Source organism: Meles meles, chromosome 6, assembly GCF_922984935.1.
Source record: "Meles meles chromosome 6, mMelMel3.1 paternal haplotype, whole genome shotgun sequence".
Classification (NCBI taxonomy): Eukaryota; Metazoa; Chordata; class Mammalia; order Carnivora; family Mustelidae; genus Meles; species Meles meles.
This window is the reverse complement of record NC_060071.1, coordinates 71,808,005-71,826,205: the sequence shown is the minus strand read 5'-3', so window position 1 is coordinate 71,826,205 and position 18,201 is coordinate 71,808,005. Positions and strand designations below refer to the sequence as shown.

Here is an 18,201-nt window from a genome sequence, read left to right as displayed (position 1 = left end):
TAAGCCATAAGCCTCCTCTCTGAGGTTTTACCCATCAGATGCTTATGGGTGTAGATATTCTTATATATCTTGAGCTTTCCTGAATTTCGGATTGTGAATAATATGTCTTCAGTTGCCATAGGAACTCCAAGATGACATGATTACTTTCTTCTATGATTCCTATCACTTTTTTTTTTCTTTTTTAGGTCTCAATTAAGTACAGAACGGCCTTTCTTCTTGCTTCCTTAACCTCCACTACTTCTGAAAAAAATATGTTATTAGTAATATCAAGTCAATAACTTACTAAATTTTGTAGGGCAATTTTATTTTATTTTTTAATAATTTTTGTATTGTTATTTTAGTCACTAACAATGAATCATGGAACACTGCATCAAAAACTAACGATGTACTGTAGGGCAATTTTATATAAATAACTAGATTTAAGTTATTATCTTCTCAAATTATGCATTATGTATGAAAGGAGTCGATAATAGGTAATGCAGTACAATGGTAAATACTATTGACGATGGGACCATAGGTGATTAATTTTCTTTGTTTCTCTGTGTTTCCCAGATTTAAAGAAGTAGCATGTATAACTTTTTTTAGATTAACATATAATGTATTATTTGCTTCAGGGGTATAGGTCTGTGAATCACCAGTCTTACACAATTCACAGCACTCACGATAGCACGTACCCTCCCTAATATCCATAATCCAGCCACCCTATCCCTCCCCCCCACCCCCCAGCAACCCTCAGTTTGTTTCCTGAGATTAAGTGTCCCTTATTATTTGTCTCCCTCCCGATTCCATCTTGCTTCATTTTTTCCTTCCCTACTCCCACGACCCCCCACCCTGTCTCTCAAATTGCTCATATCAGATTGATCATATGATTAATGTCTTTCTCTCACTGACTCATTTCGCTTAGCATAATACCCTCTAGTCCTATCCATGTTGTTGCAAATGGCAAGATTTTGGGGTTTTGATGGTTGCATAGTGTTCCAGTGTGTGTGTGTGTGTGTGTATATACATATACACACACACACACACACACACACACACACACACACACACCACATCTTCTTTATCCATTTATCTGTTGATGGACATCTAGGTTCTTTCCATAGTTTGGCTATTGTGGACATTGCTGCTGTAAACATTCAGGTGCACGTGCCCCTTCAGATAACTACATTTGTATCTTTAGGATAAATACCTAGCAGTGCGATTGCTGGGTCATAGGATAGCTCTATTTTCAACATTTTGAGGAACTTCCATACTGTTTTCCAGGGTGGCTGCACTGGTTTGCATGCCCACCAACAGTGTAGGAGGGTTCCCCTTTCTCTGCATCCTTGCCAGCATCTGTCATTTCCTGACTTGTTAATTTTAGCCATTCTGACTGGTGTGAAGTGGTATCTAACTGTGGTTTTGATTTGTATTTCCATGATGCTGAATAATGTTGAGCACTTTTTCATGTGCCTGTTGGTCATTTGGATGTCTTCTTTAGCATGCATAACTTCTAAAATTAAAACAAAAATTTTTTTAAAAATCTGTCAGATATTCTGCTTTTAGGAAAATTAGATTTTCAGTAAAGGTTTAGATGATTGAAATGTCCCAGTACAGTGTATGTTGTTCTTGTGCTAATTTGGGAAACTATGTTAGGAAAATATTATCCATACTCTCAGGCTGGCCCATGATCTGTTGCGTCTTTTCAAGATGATATAATGTCTGTTTTTCTTTTGTTTTGTCCTTGTCCAAAAGTTCTCCACCCTTATCTCAGAATAAACTGAAAGCCATCATGCATTACGATGTGCGTGCCCCCCCCACACACACACGCACGCATGCATCTCTCTTCCACTCAAACACTCACTCACTGAAATGGGTCCACGGTTACTTATCAGAGTTCTCGATTATGCCTAAAAGCAAGCAGCACTAAGGCTAACTTCATTTATTATTCATCAGATCTGGACACATTTCTTCAGCCTTTTTCTGGTAACAGTAGATAGATATGATTGTTTGGAGAGGAGAATATTTTCAGCCATTAAATATAGACTAAAGATACCTTCAAAAAGATGTATTTGTGAATGCTGCATCATAATTGTGCTATGCAGAGAGAAGTTCCTAATCAGAGACAAAACTATAACATATTAATGGGAGAATTGGGTTATGTCTACAGGGCCCTGGTTGCCTGTATCAATGACTTCATGAAATCATCATATGTAAGTTGTAAAACTTAGAGTTCAGAGGATTTCTCATTTGTGAGACCCTTGCATGAGGACATGGAAATACACCTTCGCATTTATAGTGATGAAAGCTTGTTTCTATGCAGACGATCCTTTGCATTTAAAAAGACGAAGTCTGATTTTTGTGGTTATTTTCCCAGTAAATTTGCCATATAAAACAGACAACTTTTACCTGGATGCAGACCTAAGAATTTTATGTTATTACTTCTGGAGATGCTGTGTATCTTGCTATCTGCTAGGAACCATTGTAGGTACTACAGATTCAGAGTGGTTAGACCAGTTTTGAAAATTGGAAGATTTTCACATTCAAGGCAAGGGTCTTAGTGTGTGGTGATTAAGAACTTGGACTTTGGAGTCAAATAGATCTCATTTCAAAGTTGAGATCTACAACATATTCATAGTGTGACTTCAGGTAAATCATTTAGTCTTTAAAATCCATTTCCTGACCATTTCTAGTTTTAGAATGAAACAAGATAATATATGTAGAGCATTGAGCAGTACCTATCATACTTGATAAATGGGAACTACACAATAATTGTTATCAGTATGGGTACCAATGATACAATTACATGCCACCTGGGTATATCTTCTCATTCCCCACTGCCATCGATGCTGTGTAATATTTATTCTGCAGAACGGTGGGGAGCTGCCTGAGACCAGCGCCTCCCTGATGTTTTGCCTTCCTTTACTGGGTTAACTCTGCTTCATCCCCACAGGTGAATGACAAAAACACCACAGTGGTCACTTAATAGGAATGCTGTGAGGTTCAGGATAGCTTTGAAGTTTGGGGTCAGAAGCATCTCTGAAACACATTAGTAATTTGGTTTAAAAATAAAAAGCTAAATACCAAAAAGTGGGCCTAGTCTGAAGTTACTGTAGGCATTTTCAAAGAGTTTGGGAATGTTTTAGACGTTATCTGTGATCTGGGTCTGCATAAGCTTCTTTCTCTTTAACATACAGCCCCTGGGACGTAATGTGCCTCTCTTTACAGTTATGTAAGCAGTTCTCATGGGTCAGTTCCATTTCTCATCTGAAAGGAAAACTGCACCTGGGCAAGCTTTTCCCGGTAATAGAAGCCAAAGGCAATGTTTGGACCTACCATTAAATTAAAGCCTGTTGGAAGTTCTGGAAACAAAAACCCCATTTGTTCCAGAAGCAGCATTATTTAAACAGTGCAGGGCACACAGTAGGGCCTCAAGTTGTATGTGCTGAATGAATGAATGAATGAGTGAATGAATAAAAGAGGTGGTGATGTCCCTATTTATGTTTTGACTCTAGAAGCACCAGAAACTGTTCAGCCAGGTGCCACAGCCCAGCCTGCCAGCTCACATTCTTTGCCACACATTAAGCAGCAACTGCGGAATGAAGACTGCTACCATGGCAAGCTGAGCAGGAAAGCAGCAGAGAGCCTGCTGGTAAAGGATGGGGACTTCCTGGTTCGAGAGAGTGCAACATCTCCTGGCCAGTATGTGCTAAGTGGACTACAGGGAGGCCAGGCAAAGCATCTTCTCCTGGTGGATCCCGAAGGCAAGGTATCATTGACTTCTTATTATGGTTTTCGCAGGATGTTGTAATTAAGGTTATTCTGAGTGATGGGTCCAAACTCTGATATTGTCGCATGTTAAAGCTAAGGGTTTTCTTTCTCTTGAACCTGCTAGCTGGAGCAGGAATTGCTAACTAAGGGGGCTGGTGGAGGGGTTTGAGAGGGAGCCACCCCAGAGGATCAAGTAGAGGGCAGCTCTTTCTGCCCCTCCCACTTCAATTTAGAGAAATTGTGAATACCTATGACACAGAAGTGTAAGGATTCTCAGCTGACCATTGTTCAGTATCACATACATTGTTCTTGCTACCAGAGTGCTTATAGCTTATGATTTCATAAAACAGATACTGAAATAATTATAACACAAGTTGAATGACGTAAGAATGGTTCAGCCAAAGCATTATAGTGTTTCTCGTGATAGAGGAGTGCTCTGGTTGAGGGAAACTAAAGGCTTCTTGCAGGGTCTGGCATGTAAAATGAACCTTGAAAGACAGCAGCATTTTAAAAAGGGGTATATTTGGAGCATAAAGAAGGAAGCGTAAGAACATGCAGAGCAGAAGAATGATATTAAGCCAATTAAAAAATGTATGGCTAGGCAGAGGATGGGACAGAAATGATCATGGACAAAAAACGGTTAACAAATTGTAATAGTCTTTCCCTATTAATAATTAGTTTACATGTAAATGGATTAGGCTTCTCAGTCAAAAAATATAGAATAGCAGATATAAAGCAAGATCTGACTATATGCCGTCTAGAAGAGACTCACTTTAGATTTAAAGACACGCATAGTCTGAAAGTGAAAGGATGGGTAAAGATATTCCATGCAAATGATAACCAAAAGAGAGCAGGGATGGGTTGCTATACTTGTATCAGACAAAATAGACTTCAAGTCAAAAACTGTTAAAAGAGACAAAGACGTGTGGAAAGAACCAAGATGCCCTTCAACGGATGAATGGATAAGGAAGATGTGGTACATATACACAATGGAGTATTATGCCTCCATCAGAAAGGATGAATACCCAACTTTTGTAGCAACATGGACGGGACTGGAAGAGATTATGCTGAGCGAAATAAGTCAAGCAGAGAGAGTCAAGTATCATATGGTCTCACTTATTTGTGGAGCATAACAAAGAACATGGAGGACATGGGGAGATGGAGAGGAGAGGGAGTTGAGGGAAACTGGAAGGGGAGATGAACCATGAGAGACTATGGACTCTGAAAAACAACCAGAGGGTTTTGAAAGGGCGGGGGGGGGGGGGGGGGTGGGAGGTTGAGGAACCAGGTGGTGGGTAATAGGGAGGGCACGTACTGCATGGAGCACTGGGTGTGATGCCAAAACAATGAACACTGTTATGCTGTAAACAAACAAACAAACAAAAAAAGACAAAGACGGACATTATATAATGATAGAAGGATAAATTCACCAAGAAGATATAATAATTATAAATGTATATGCACCCAATATCAGAGTACCCAGATATATGATACAAACATTGACAGAACTTGAGGGAGAAATAGTAACACAATAATAGTGGGAGATTTCAGTGCTGCACTTTCAATAGTGGATAGAACATCCAGTCAGAAGGACTTGAACAACAGTGTAGACCAAATGGACCTATCAGACAAATACAGAACATTCCACCCACTAGCCTCAGAATACACATTCTTCTTAAGCATACTCAGAGCATTCACATGTTAGATCACAAATATTAGGATGGATCTCATATCAGGTCACAAAACTAGTCTTAGGAGATGTAAGAAGAGTGAAATCATACCAAGTATCTTTTCTTACCATAATGGAATGAAACTAGATATTAATGGCAGAGAGAAAATTTACAAATAAGCGGAGTTAAACAATACACTCTTGAAGAACAAATGCCAAAGCAGAAATCGAGGGGAAATTAGAAAGTATCTGGAAACAAATGGAAATGAAAACACAACATACCAGAACTACGGGATACGGCAGAAGCAATATGAAGGAAGTTGATGGTGATAAATGTCTACACCAAAAAAAAAAAAAAAAAAAAGATCTCAAATAAACAATCTAACTTTGCATCTCAAGGAACTATAAAAGAACAAACTAAACTCAAAATTAGCAGAAGAAATATTTCAGATTACAGTGGAATAAATGAAAGAGAATAGAAACATAATGGGAAAAAATCTACAAAACTACAAGTTGGTGTTTTGAAAGGATACATGAAACTGATCTTTAGCTAGATGGCTTAGAAAGCAAGAGGGAAGACTCAAACAAATAAAATCAGAAAGGAAAGAAGAAACATTACAACTGATGACAAATTAAATGATTAAATGATTATATTAAACAATTATAAGAGATTATTAAGAACAATTATATGCCAACAAATTGGATAACCCAGAAGAAATGGATAAATTCCTAAAAACATACAACCTACCAAGAGTGAACCATAAAGAAATAGAAAACCTGAACAAATTGCTAGTAAGGAGATTGAATCAGTAGTCAAAAACTTCCCACACACACACAGAAAAGTCCAGGACCAGATAGTTTCACTCATAAATTCTTTCGGACATTTAAAGAATTAATGTCAATGCTTCTTAAAGTTTTCCCAAAAAAATGAAGAGGAGGGGTGCCTGGGTGGCTCAGTTGGTTAAGTGTCTGCCTTTGGCTCAGGTCATGATCTTGGGGTCCTGAGATCCACCTCCCCAACCGTAGGACTCCCTGCTCAGCAGTGAGTCTGCTTCTCCCTCTCCCTCTGCGTTTCCATCTCCCTCTGCCCCTCCCCTGACTTGTGCTCTCTTGCATGTTCTCTTTCTCTCTTTCAAATAAATAAAAATATTTTAAGAAAACGAAAAGGAAAAAATACTTAAAAACTCATTTTATGAGGCCTGCATTACCTATATACCAAATCTAGAAAAAGACATTACAAGAAAGGAAAACAGAGGCCAGTATGTCTGATGAACATACATATAAAAATCCTTAACAAAATACTAGCAAACCACATCCAACAGTTTACTAAAGGATCATATACCATGACCAAGTGGGATTTATCCCTGGATTGCCAGGAAGGTTCATCAAAGAAAGCAATCGATGTGGCCCACCATGTTAACAAAATGATGGATAAAAATCATATGATCAACTCAATAGATGAATAAAAAGCATCTGACAAAACTAAACACCCTTTCATGATTAAAGATTATTTATTTATTTATTTGACAGACCGAGATCACAAGTAGGCAGAGAGGCAGGCAGAGAGAGAGGGGGAAACAGGCTCCCTACTGAGCAGAAAGCTAGATGTGGGGCTCATTCCCAGACCCCAGGATTGTGACCTGAGCCAAAGGCAGAGGCTTTAACCCACTGAGCCACCCAGGCACCCCAATACCCTTTCATGATTAAAAAAACAAAAACAAAAACAAAACCACACTCAGTGAACTAGGAGTAGAAGGAAATTGCCTCAGCATGACAAAGGTCATATGTATAAAGCCTACAGCTAATACCATACTCACAGTGAAAAGCAAAGTTTTTCTTTTCACCACTTTTGCTCAACATAGTGCTGGAAGTACTATCCAAGGAAATTAGGCAAGAAAAAGAAATAAAAGGCATCCAAATTGGAAAGGAAGAAGTAAAATTATCTCTTCACAGATGATATAATCTTGTATGTAGGCAATCCTAAAGATTCCACAAAAAACCCATTATGACTAATAAATAATTTCAGCAACATTGCAGGATAGAAAGTGAACATACAAAAATCAGTTGCATTTGTATATAATAATAATGAACAATCTGAGAAGGAAATTCAGAAAACAATCTCATTTACATTACCATCAAAAAGAATAAAATACTTAAGTATAAATGTAACCAAGGAGAAAAAAGACTTATACGCTGAAAACCACAAAACATTGCTGACTGAGAGATATTAAAGAAGACACAAATGGAAGGACATCCTATGTTCATGGATTAGAGGATTTGCTATTGTTAATACCTCCATATTATCCAAAGTAATCTACAAATTCAATGAAATCTCCATAAAAATTTTAATAGCATTTTATAGAAATAGAAATACACTCTTAGTATTCACTTGGAACCACAATAGCCAAAACAGTCTTCAGAAAGAAAAATAAAGCTAGAGACATCACACTTACTGATTTCAAAGCTAGAGTAATCAAACCAGTATGGTACTGGCATGAAGACAGACATATAGACCAATGAACAGAACAGAGAGCCCAGAGATAAACCAATGCTTTTATGGCCAAATGGTCTTTGCAAATGTTGCCAAGAATACACAACAGGGAAAGAATACTCTTTTCAGCAAATAGTTTTGGTAGAATGATATCCACATGCAAAGAATAAAATTAGACTCCCTATATTACAGCACACCCCAAAATTAATTCAAAATAGATTAAAGACTTATATGTAAGATCTGACACTGTGAAACTAGGAGAAAAGATAAGAGAAAAATTTCATAATATTGCTCTTGACAATAATTTCTTGGATATAACACCAAAAATGCAAGCAAATGCAAAAACAGACAAGTGAGACTATATAAAAGTAAAAAATTTCTGCACAGCAAAGAAAACAGTCAACAGAGTGAAAGACAATCAGAATGGGAGATAATATTTGCAAACTGTATGTCTTGTAAGGGGTTAATTTTCAAAGTCTATAAGAAATTTCTACAACTTAATAACAAAAACCCCAAATAATCTGATTTTAAAATGGGCAGATAACTTGAACAGTCATATCTCCAAAGAAGATCTACATATGGCCAGCAGGTATTTTAAAAGATGCTCAACAACTATAATCATCAGGGAAGTGGAATCAAGTTCACAGTGAGCTATCACCTCACCCCTGTTAGGATGACCATTATAAAAAACAAACAGAAAAGAACAAGTTTTGGTGAGGGTGTGCAGAATATGTAACCCTTGGGCCCTGTTAGTGGGAATGTATAATGGTGTAGCTGCTGTGGAAAGCAGTATGAAGTGTCACCGCTGCCTTCGGCTCAGGTCATGATCTCGGGGTCCTGGGATCAAGTCCCGCATCAGGCTCTCTGCTCAGCAGGGAGTCTGCTTCCCTCTCTCTCTCTCTCTGCCTGCCTCTCTATCTACTTGTGATCTCTCTCTGTCAAATAAATAAATAAATAAATCTTTAAAAAAATTAAAAATAGAATTCCCATATGGTCCATATTTATTGGACAAGTTTTTAATCCCAAAAGAATTGAGATCAGGATCTTAAACAGACATTTGCACTCCCATCTTATTCACAGTAGCCAGGTGGTAGGAGCAAGCTTAATGTCCCTTGATGGGTCAGTGGATTAAGAAAATGTGTTGTGTGTGTATACGTACACGAGTATACAACAGAATACTGTTCCACCATACGGAGACAAAAGTCTATCATATGCTACAACACGAGTGAACCTGGAGAATATCCTGCTAATTAAAATTAAAATAAGACAGTCACAGGATGACAAGTACTGCATGATTCCAATTATATGGGGTATCAAAAGTAGTCAAACTCGTAGAAATAGAAAGTAGAATGATAGTTGCCAGGACCGGGTGGGGAGGAAGAAACAGGTGGTGGCTGTTGTTTAATAACTATTGGTTTCAGCCTTGTAAGATGAAAAAGTTACAGTAATCTGTTGTATGGCATTATGCTTAGAGTTAACTACATTGTTGTACACTTAAAAACTTGTTCAGGGGGTAGATCTCATGTTATGGTTTTGTTATCTCTCTCTCTCTCTCATAAACACACACACACACATGCCCCTTGTGACTGGGACAACAGCAGCCACTATTTGCAGTGTGTAAAGCTGGGCAAATGGTGAAATGCACATGGAGTGCAGGGGGCGGTGATAACTGGGAAGAGGGACAGTCGCATGCAGCTCAGGTCACTTGCTGCCATTTGGAGTAAGGGTCAAGGGTTGGTGGATGTGATTTTCCCAAAGAAGCCACAAAATGAAATTTGTATAGGTGATCTCCCCATTTTTAATGCAAAATACTTAAGAACTCTCTATTGGGCACCTTCTACCTTACCCCCACAGCAAACTGTAAAACATCTCCTGGTATGTTTGGCTGGAGAATGGGTAGTTTATAATCCCTGCACTGGAAGATTAACTTGACATTTGTATGCAGGATTGCTTAGAGAAGAAAGTAATGAGGGGATTCCAGGTAAAAACTAGGGAAAGCCTGAATCAGAATGGAGGCAGGAGAAATACAGAGAGGAGGTCAGAGTGAGCTGGAATTTACAACACAGACTGGCATGACTGATCCCCTGATTTGACTGGGTTGGGGTTGAGATGAAGGAGATCAAAATGTTTTCAAGGCTTGGAGCCATTTGAGAGTAAGTGGGAAACCTTGTGCTCTTTTCCTCTTAATCCTTGAGTGTGTATTTCCCAAAAGTAGGGATGTTCTCTTACACAGACATAGTACAGTGATCAAGATCAAGAAATTTTAACATTGAAACATTACCCTTAGCTAGCTCATGGTTATATTCAAATTAGGTCAATCATTCCCCCCAAAATTGTGTTTTCTTTAATATACTAAAAACCAATACCTAAACAGAACTAAAAAAATGGTATTCTCTGGCTGCATGATGTCCTGCTCCTGGCAGTTCCCAGCCACCCTCCACAGAGGAGTGCGTTGTGGCCAGTGGAGTCATGATGGAGAGTAAGCAAGAAAGAAAGCTCAAGAGAAAGCAAGCATAGGGAAGCCCAGTTGCTTTAGCAACAGACAAGAAGTTCCATATAACACATATTTATGAATGAGCTACCATGAAGTCTGCAGGAAGGATAAATTAATGCCTATTAGGAAGGTCTGACGAGGCTTCTCGAAGGAGACAGGATTTGTGTTGAGCCTCCAAGAAGAGGCAGGACTTCTCCAGAAGGGCCACTTTGTACAGACACAAGATATTTTGGCAACAGTGTGCTTGCTGGGTTATAATTGTAATCCTGGGATTCATGCTTCTATATACCGTTAAATATTTATAGCAATGGTGATGTGATAAAATACATGAAACAGTAACATGGCAAAAAGAGTTGTTGCAAATTTGGATTAGGTGAGAGTTTTTATCATTTTTCTGACTGAGAGGGAAAATTGCTTAAAAAAAAAAAGAAGGTAATGGGGAATGAGACAAGTGTTTCCTAAGAGATATAGAGTTAAAAAGTACCTTCCTTTCTTTTTTTTTCTTTTCTTTTCTTTTTCTTTCTTTTTTTGTTTGTTTGTTTTGTTATTCAGCCAAATATCTCCTTCAGGGGTGTTTTTTTTTTTTTTCTTTTCCTGATTGTTTACATCTTATGGGAGAGCTATTATCATTTAACCTCAATACTTGTACTTCCTTTTCAAGGTAAGGACCAAGGATCATGTGTTTGATAATGTCGGCCATCTTATCAGATACCACATGGATAACAGTTTACCAATCATTTCTTCTGGAAGCGAAGTAAGCCTTAAACAACCAGTGAGAAAAGAAAATAATCCATGACTTCTGCATTCCAACAAATGACCATTTGGAAGTACCATCACACTGATATTTCAAGAAAGTGGTGTTAGGACACAAAGATAATCCAAACTTGGTTTATAGACAAACTAGAGCACAAACTGTGAAGTACATTTTTCCAAGACCATCATGGACTCTGTCCTTTATAAGACAAAGAACTAACAAAGATCGATCTTCAGAAAGTGAAAATCAGAAAAGGGGAAGAGGATTGGTCCATTTCAAAAGAAATTATACATATGCACGGATGTCACTTTTTAAGGCCATATTGCATTGATAGCAAGCTAAAAGCACAATTAAAATTTCCCATGCTAAAGACTCCTTGGTTGAACTGCTGGGGCAGTGGTATGTGCCTTTCAACTTGATAATTTGGGGACATTTTCATATTGGGGAGATTAGTTCTAAGTGTCTTCATATTCTCTAACTATAGAACTATTTGCCAAAAAAAGTTTTTCCTTGTTACAAAAATAAGAAGTAATTTGCTTGATAGTTACTGACTTCATTACATTTCCTGTTTAGTAGCACTTTCACTGCAATGTTAAAATAAATTTGTTGTTGAATTTGGACTCTGTCTATGCCAGTAGAATTGAACCAAAAGCAGCTGAAAGCATTGGTCTGTTTCACTGGCCTGTCCCATTTACTACTGAAAGGGTTGGAGCCTAAATTCTTTGGCCTAGTATTTCTCAATCTTTGCTATTCGATTGTTTGTGTGCAGCATAGCATAAGCTGAAGAGAGGCCAAATCTATTGATCATTTCTATTTCATCATATTTCTCCCTCTTTCCTTCCCCTCCCCCGACACACAAAGGAAGCTCATGAGCGCATGGATTTAAAACATGGCAGACAAACCCATGTTCTTCATATTCAACATTCAAATTGGTGTCATTCTTATTTAAAATACTGATTTTATATGAAAGTATCAGGAAATATCCTCTCGATTGGCTGTGACTGAATCATAGTCTCTCACCTATATCCTGAGAATCTTTTCTAGATAGGATCAGACAAAATGCAGAAGGGAGAAAACATATTGAACGAAACATTTGGCAAGGTTTGTCACATGTAGTTACATGTGTGTAATTAAGTGTTGCATAGAGAAAAGTGCAAGCCAGGTCTCTCGATATGACCTTGAGCCAGCTGCTGAACCCACCTGGACTCCAGTTTCCTTATCTATGAAATAAGGGACTTGAGCTAGGTGAATTCAGAGGTGCATCTCTGCTCTAAGATAAGATGAGTCTATAAAAAGCAAGTTTTCCATTTGTTGGGGGTCAGCATTGATAATCAGTTTGTATAAGGAAGGTGAAAATGAGCTTTTTCCTTTAGTCTGTACCAGTACTCACAGAATGAAGGGCACAACTGAAACCAACATTCAGAGACCCCGAGCCTTTCCATCACAAACACCGACACATTGGCGCGCTCTCAGTACTGACAGTGGAAGTGGATTCGGTTGTTTGGAGTAACAGGAAACGGCTTCAGTCTTTTCCTTGCCTTTGCGTAGAGTGGTTTGGCCATTGCTTTAGGATGCTTTTTTATCCTGAGTAATCTGGACAGTTGCCTTAACCCCACTTCATTTTGGCTATGTAGATACAACTTAATCTTTGTAATTGTGATATATTTGCTAAGTTTTAAGTAAAAGACAAGAAATTTTGGGGGGTAGAAATCCTTGGACATCAAGGACACTGAACTGTAATATTTTCTCTGTAAAGGCTTATGATTTTCTCCTACTTCTGGTGCCACTGATTGCTTAGGTAGGTTTGTTTCCTTTTACACAATGAGGAAATAATGGCTCTTTCATCAGTTTTATATATACCTTGGTTCTTGATGATCTGTCCCCACAAAAAGGGGTCAGCATGAGTATAGATAGTAGAAACTTGTGGGTGATCTAGTTACCTGGCAGAGACAAAGCAGGGTTGTGGTCTCAAGTCTGGTTGAGCAGACTGTTAACGGGATTGCGGGAAAAAGTTCTTGATAGAAACAGATGCAGAGAGTATAAATGATACAAGCAGTACATGAATCCTGGCACAGGATGAACCGGTACATGGATAATCAGTATTTGACTGTAATGTTATAGTAGTTAGGTAAGCAAATACTGCACTTACAAGTACCAACAGACACAGTTAAAACAAAATGAAACAATAGAAGAAATGTTTGATTGCATGCTATTTTAATGACACATGCTTATCTTCATCTGTTTTAAAGTGGAAATCCATTTGCTTCTACATACCTGTAAATGACTTTTCAAAAAAAAAATAAATGATCATTGCTTTGTGACAATTGACCGTATATGTCTGATGTTGGGGTTTGGAAAATTTATCATTCGCAGGATATATCAGGGTCCTGACAGGAAACAGATGGCTCACTTCAGTTGGGTAATGTGAGGAGGGTTCAATAAAGGGACTCTTTACAAAGGTGTGGGCAGAGTATGGAGAAACCACAAAGGAGGATGCAGTGCCCTGGGACCAGTGAACAGGTAAGGGGAGATCACGGTAACGTAATCCAGAGAGAGAGAGCTCTGTGGGAGGACTGCCTTCTAGGAGCTGTGGGCTCCGGTGGAGGTACTCACCCCAGCCCTGGTGACTCCACAAAGGAGGTGGCTATGGACATTATACTTAATGGAAGAAGGACAGCCTTTTCAACAAATGGCATTGGTGCAGTTGGACATCTGTAGGCAAGAGAATAAACCTCACACTTTACATAGACATTAACTCAAATGGGTTATGGATTTAAACATCAAATGTAAAACTATGAAACTTTTAGGAAAGAAAAACACAGGAGAAAATCTTTAGGATATAGAGTAAGGCAAAGAATTTTTATAATGTTTTTCTTTTTTTAAGATTTTATTTATTTATTTGACAGACAGAGATCACAAGTAGGCAGAGAGGCAGGTAGAGAGAGAGAGGAGGAAGCAGGCTCCCCGCTGAGTAGAGAGCCCGATGTGGGGCTTGATTCCAGGACCCCGAGATCACGACCTGAGCCGAAGGCAGAGGCTTTAACCCACTGAGCCACCAGGTGCCCCAAGGCAAAGAATTTTTAGAGTTGACATGATCCATTAAAGGAAAAACTAGTACATTGCATTTCATCGAAATAATAAATTTTTGCTCTGCAAAAGACTCCATAAAGAGAATGAAGGGCAAGCGATAGACTGGGAAAAAATATTTGAAAACCACATATCTGAGAGAGGGCTAGTATCTAGAATAAATAAAAAACTCAAAACTCAACAGTAAAAAAATCTAATTAGAAAGTGGGCAAAAAACACAAACAGACAATTCACTGAAGATATACAGATGGTAAACAAACACGTGAAAATATGTTCACAATCATTAGCCAGTTAGGAAATGCGGATTAAAATCACAATTAGATATTACTATATACATACCTGAATGGGTAAAATGAAAAATACTGACAATATTAAACGCTGGCCTGATGAAGAGAAAGTGAACCACACATGCATTCCTGGTGAGAATGTAAAATAGTACAGCCCCTCTGGAAAGCAGTTTGAGGGTTTATTTAAGAAACTAAACATGCAGCTAACATTCAACCCAGTAATTACACCGCTGGGCTGGGATCACAGGGAAGTGAAAACCTACATATACACAGGAAAGTTTATAGTAGCTTTGTTTGTAATGACCTAAAATAAAGCTGGCAATACCCCACATGTTCCTTTAATGGGTGAATGGTTAAATGGACTGTGGTACACACATACCACAGAATACTACTCAGCAATCAAAAGGAATGGCAAACTGATACATACAACGTGACTGAATCTACAGAGAATTATGCGGAGCAAAAAGCTAATCCCGAAAGGTTACATACTATAGGACTATATTTATATAATATTCTTGTAATGACAAAATTATAGAAATGGAGGATAGATTAGGTGTTAAGGAGGAAGGAGAGCGGGTACAGTTACAAAAGGGCAACGTGGGGAATCCTTGTGCAATGCAATAGTTTTGAATTTTGATTGTATCAATGTGGATATTGTGGTTGTGATACTGTACTATAGTTTTGAAAAATATGTTATTATTTGTGGAGGAGCTCTCCCTGTATTATTTCTTACAACTAACTGCTTGTGAATCTACAATTTTTCCAAAATAAAAGGTTCAATTGAAAAAATGTTTTGGGTGTAAGAGATATGTCAAGAGATTTTAGGAAGATCGCTACTTTAACTGTTGACGTTTTCACCAGTGGGATCATCTTGGTCATCCTAGGTCCCATCATACTAGGACTAGGAGGAGTCATCTGGATGAACTACATGAAGCCACCTTCACCAGGGGCCTCAGATGTAATGTTTGATATTATCTCCAGAGATAAGCTGACAATATCAAAGGATGGCAAACACAGATGGCATGAGAGACATGGCCAGCTCCGTCCAGACCCTTTCAGATCCCTTGAATCATTTTTGCCTGCCCCCTGCTGGCTTCCGTGTGTTTTGCTTCTAACTACCCGCAGAGGGGCTCTTCTTTCTGAAGACAGCTTCAGGTAAGGGGAGCTGCTTTGAGCCACCAAGAGCCAGAGGTGCCTGTGAGTTTCCTTCTCTCCTGCCCTGCCACCATCTGTGATGCAAGAGTGCATTGCCCCATCCTGACCAAACTTCAGAGCTCCCCGTGGGGTCACATTGGCCAGCACATCAGAAAGCACACACCTGCTTGGCTTTTCTCCTTTCCTGACCTGTTTCCTCACTCCCTAACAGCTTTCTCTGGGAAAGCCTTTCTTACTAAATCCTATGTATTCAAATTTTCATGCCAGAGGTCACTTCTGGGAACCTGACCTAAGGCAGAAGAACATCAAATAATTTTAAACATGTGCGCCATTAGGGACTATACTAAGTGTTCGAATACCTGAACATTTTAAATAAATCCTGTAATTGTCATGGGAATGGTATCATTATTTTGTATTTTATTAATATGCATTGAACATGTTAACATTTAAAATATGCACCAATTTAATGATCTTGTTTCAAGAAACAGAAGTAGTGTGGCATCTGAGAGGGTCTGCATTTCACACTCAGGTATGATTCTGGCAGCTTTGTATCTTTATCAGTGATCATTGTCACTGCTTCTGACAATGTTTACAGGTTTTCTGATTAAAAACTTTGGTGTGATTGAAAATCCTGAACATTAAATCCTGGTAATTGGCTCTCACACTTTTGGTCAAAGACCATAGAAGAGGCAAAAGACCTATTGCCCCATGTACATTTCATCCCCAATCCTCCTTTCTTTTTCTCTTTTTTCTTTTTTTGGTAGTGAAAAAATAACTCAGTGACAACAAAGAACTGAAGAGGAACCATAGGGGTTGCTTATTTATTTACTTTTAAGGGAGAAATAGCATTTACATGATTTTATAACCCCAAATACTGCCTTACAGATTTTTCAAAAAACAAGTCATTTGATGACTTGCCTTGATAATATGTTTTCAGTTGTTTAAATAGAACAAATTAATAGTTCTATTAATTTCAATAAATTTCCAATTTCAATAAATGTCCAATAAATTTCAATAAAGTATAATCAAACTTCAGAAGAATTATAAATTGATAATATTAGTAATAGATGACTAATGATAAAAATTGAACTAGAACTTGGATATTATTTTAAAGTCAAATTATAGGAAAAGTACAAATTCATTTATTAAAGTAATTAACATACACACAGCTGAGTTAACGCAACAGCTTACAACAAACCTAATTGATGTTGATGAAGCCAAGCAAAGAGAGTCCATAATTAAGAAACAGGAATAACATCTCCTTAAAAAAACAGTTTCCAGGGCACCTGGGTGGCTCAGATGGTTAGGCAGCTGCCTTCGGCTCAGGTCATGATCCCAGGGTCCTGGGATTACGCCCCACATCAGGCTCTCTGCACAACAGTGAGTCTGCTTCTCCCTCTCCCTCCATAATCTCTCTCACTTTCACTCTCTCTCAAATAAATAAATAAAATCTTAAAAAATAAATTAATAAAAATAAAAAAACAGTTTCCTGGGAATGACACTATTTACACCTTTCTCCCAAAGTGGGCATTTAAGTTATCTTCAGATGTGCATGAGCAGTTTTTATTATGTTTCACATAGAAACAATGATACATCATTCTTGGTAAGCTTACATAATATGGTAACTTTAATTTACAAATTCTAAACATTAGTAATCCCTCATATCTTACTTGGTAGATTCCAAATAGGTAAACCTTAGTTGTATGTGAAAATAAAAACCATAAAATTGCAAGATATTTTGCCGTGAAAACTGAAGAAACAACTTACAGTCAGTTTACCATTTAATGACCTATCAGGAATATCCTTGAGGTCCACCATTGGCTATGGATCATACCTGGAGAACCACTGGTTTAGACTATTCACAGACAATCAATCTATTGTCACAAATGCATCTTAGTCATAAGGATTGGTTGTAAGGAATGAAAACCTACCCGTATTAATTTCCTAGGGATACTGCAGCAAAGTACTACAAACTAGGTGCTTAAAATAACAAATTTATTCCCTCACAGTACTGGAGATTAGAAGTCTGAAATCAAGGTGTTGACAGGGCCACGCTCCTTCTGAAAGTTCTGGACAAGAATCCCTTGCCAGCTTCTGGTGGCCCTGGATGTTCCTTGGCTTATGTTGACATAACTCCTTTCTCCGCCTTCATCTTCACATGGTTGTCCTCTCCTTGTGTGTTTTTCTGTGTTCTCTCTCCTTCTTCTTCTTCCTCCCCTTCCTCCTCCTCCTCCTCTTCTTCTTCTTCTTTTTTGGGAAATTAAAAATTTTATTTTAAAAGTGAACCTTGTACTACAACAATGTATATGTTTGTGTGCATGTGTGTATAATTGACACATGCTGTTACATTAGTTTCAGGTGCTTCTTCTCTTCTTTTAAGGGCACCGGTTTTAGATTTAGGACCCATCCTCATCTCTATTAACTAATTACATTTGCAAAGACCCTATTTCCAAATAAGGTTACATTCTGAGTTCTGGGTGGACATGAAATTCAGGGGGACAGTATCCACTCCTA

At 38.2% G+C, this 18,201-nt stretch overlaps 1 protein-coding gene across 2 annotated transcripts in view; it reads left to right on the top strand.

Moving 5' to 3' along the window:
- The window catches only part of SHC4 (SHC adaptor protein 4), a 133,043-nt gene extending 119,530 nt beyond the window's left edge, over positions 1-13,513 (top strand). For both annotated transcript variants that reach the window (XM_046009508.1, XM_046009507.1), the window contains 2 exons: positions 3,495-3,748; positions 11,066-13,513. In XM_046009508.1, the coding sequence (XP_045865464.1) occupies positions 3,495-3,748; positions 11,066-11,200 (389 nt within the window). In that variant the 3' untranslated portion in view covers positions 11,201-13,513. The remainder of the gene's footprint in view (positions 1-3,494; positions 3,749-11,065) is intronic.
- Positions 13,514-18,201: the final 4,688 nt, after the last annotated feature.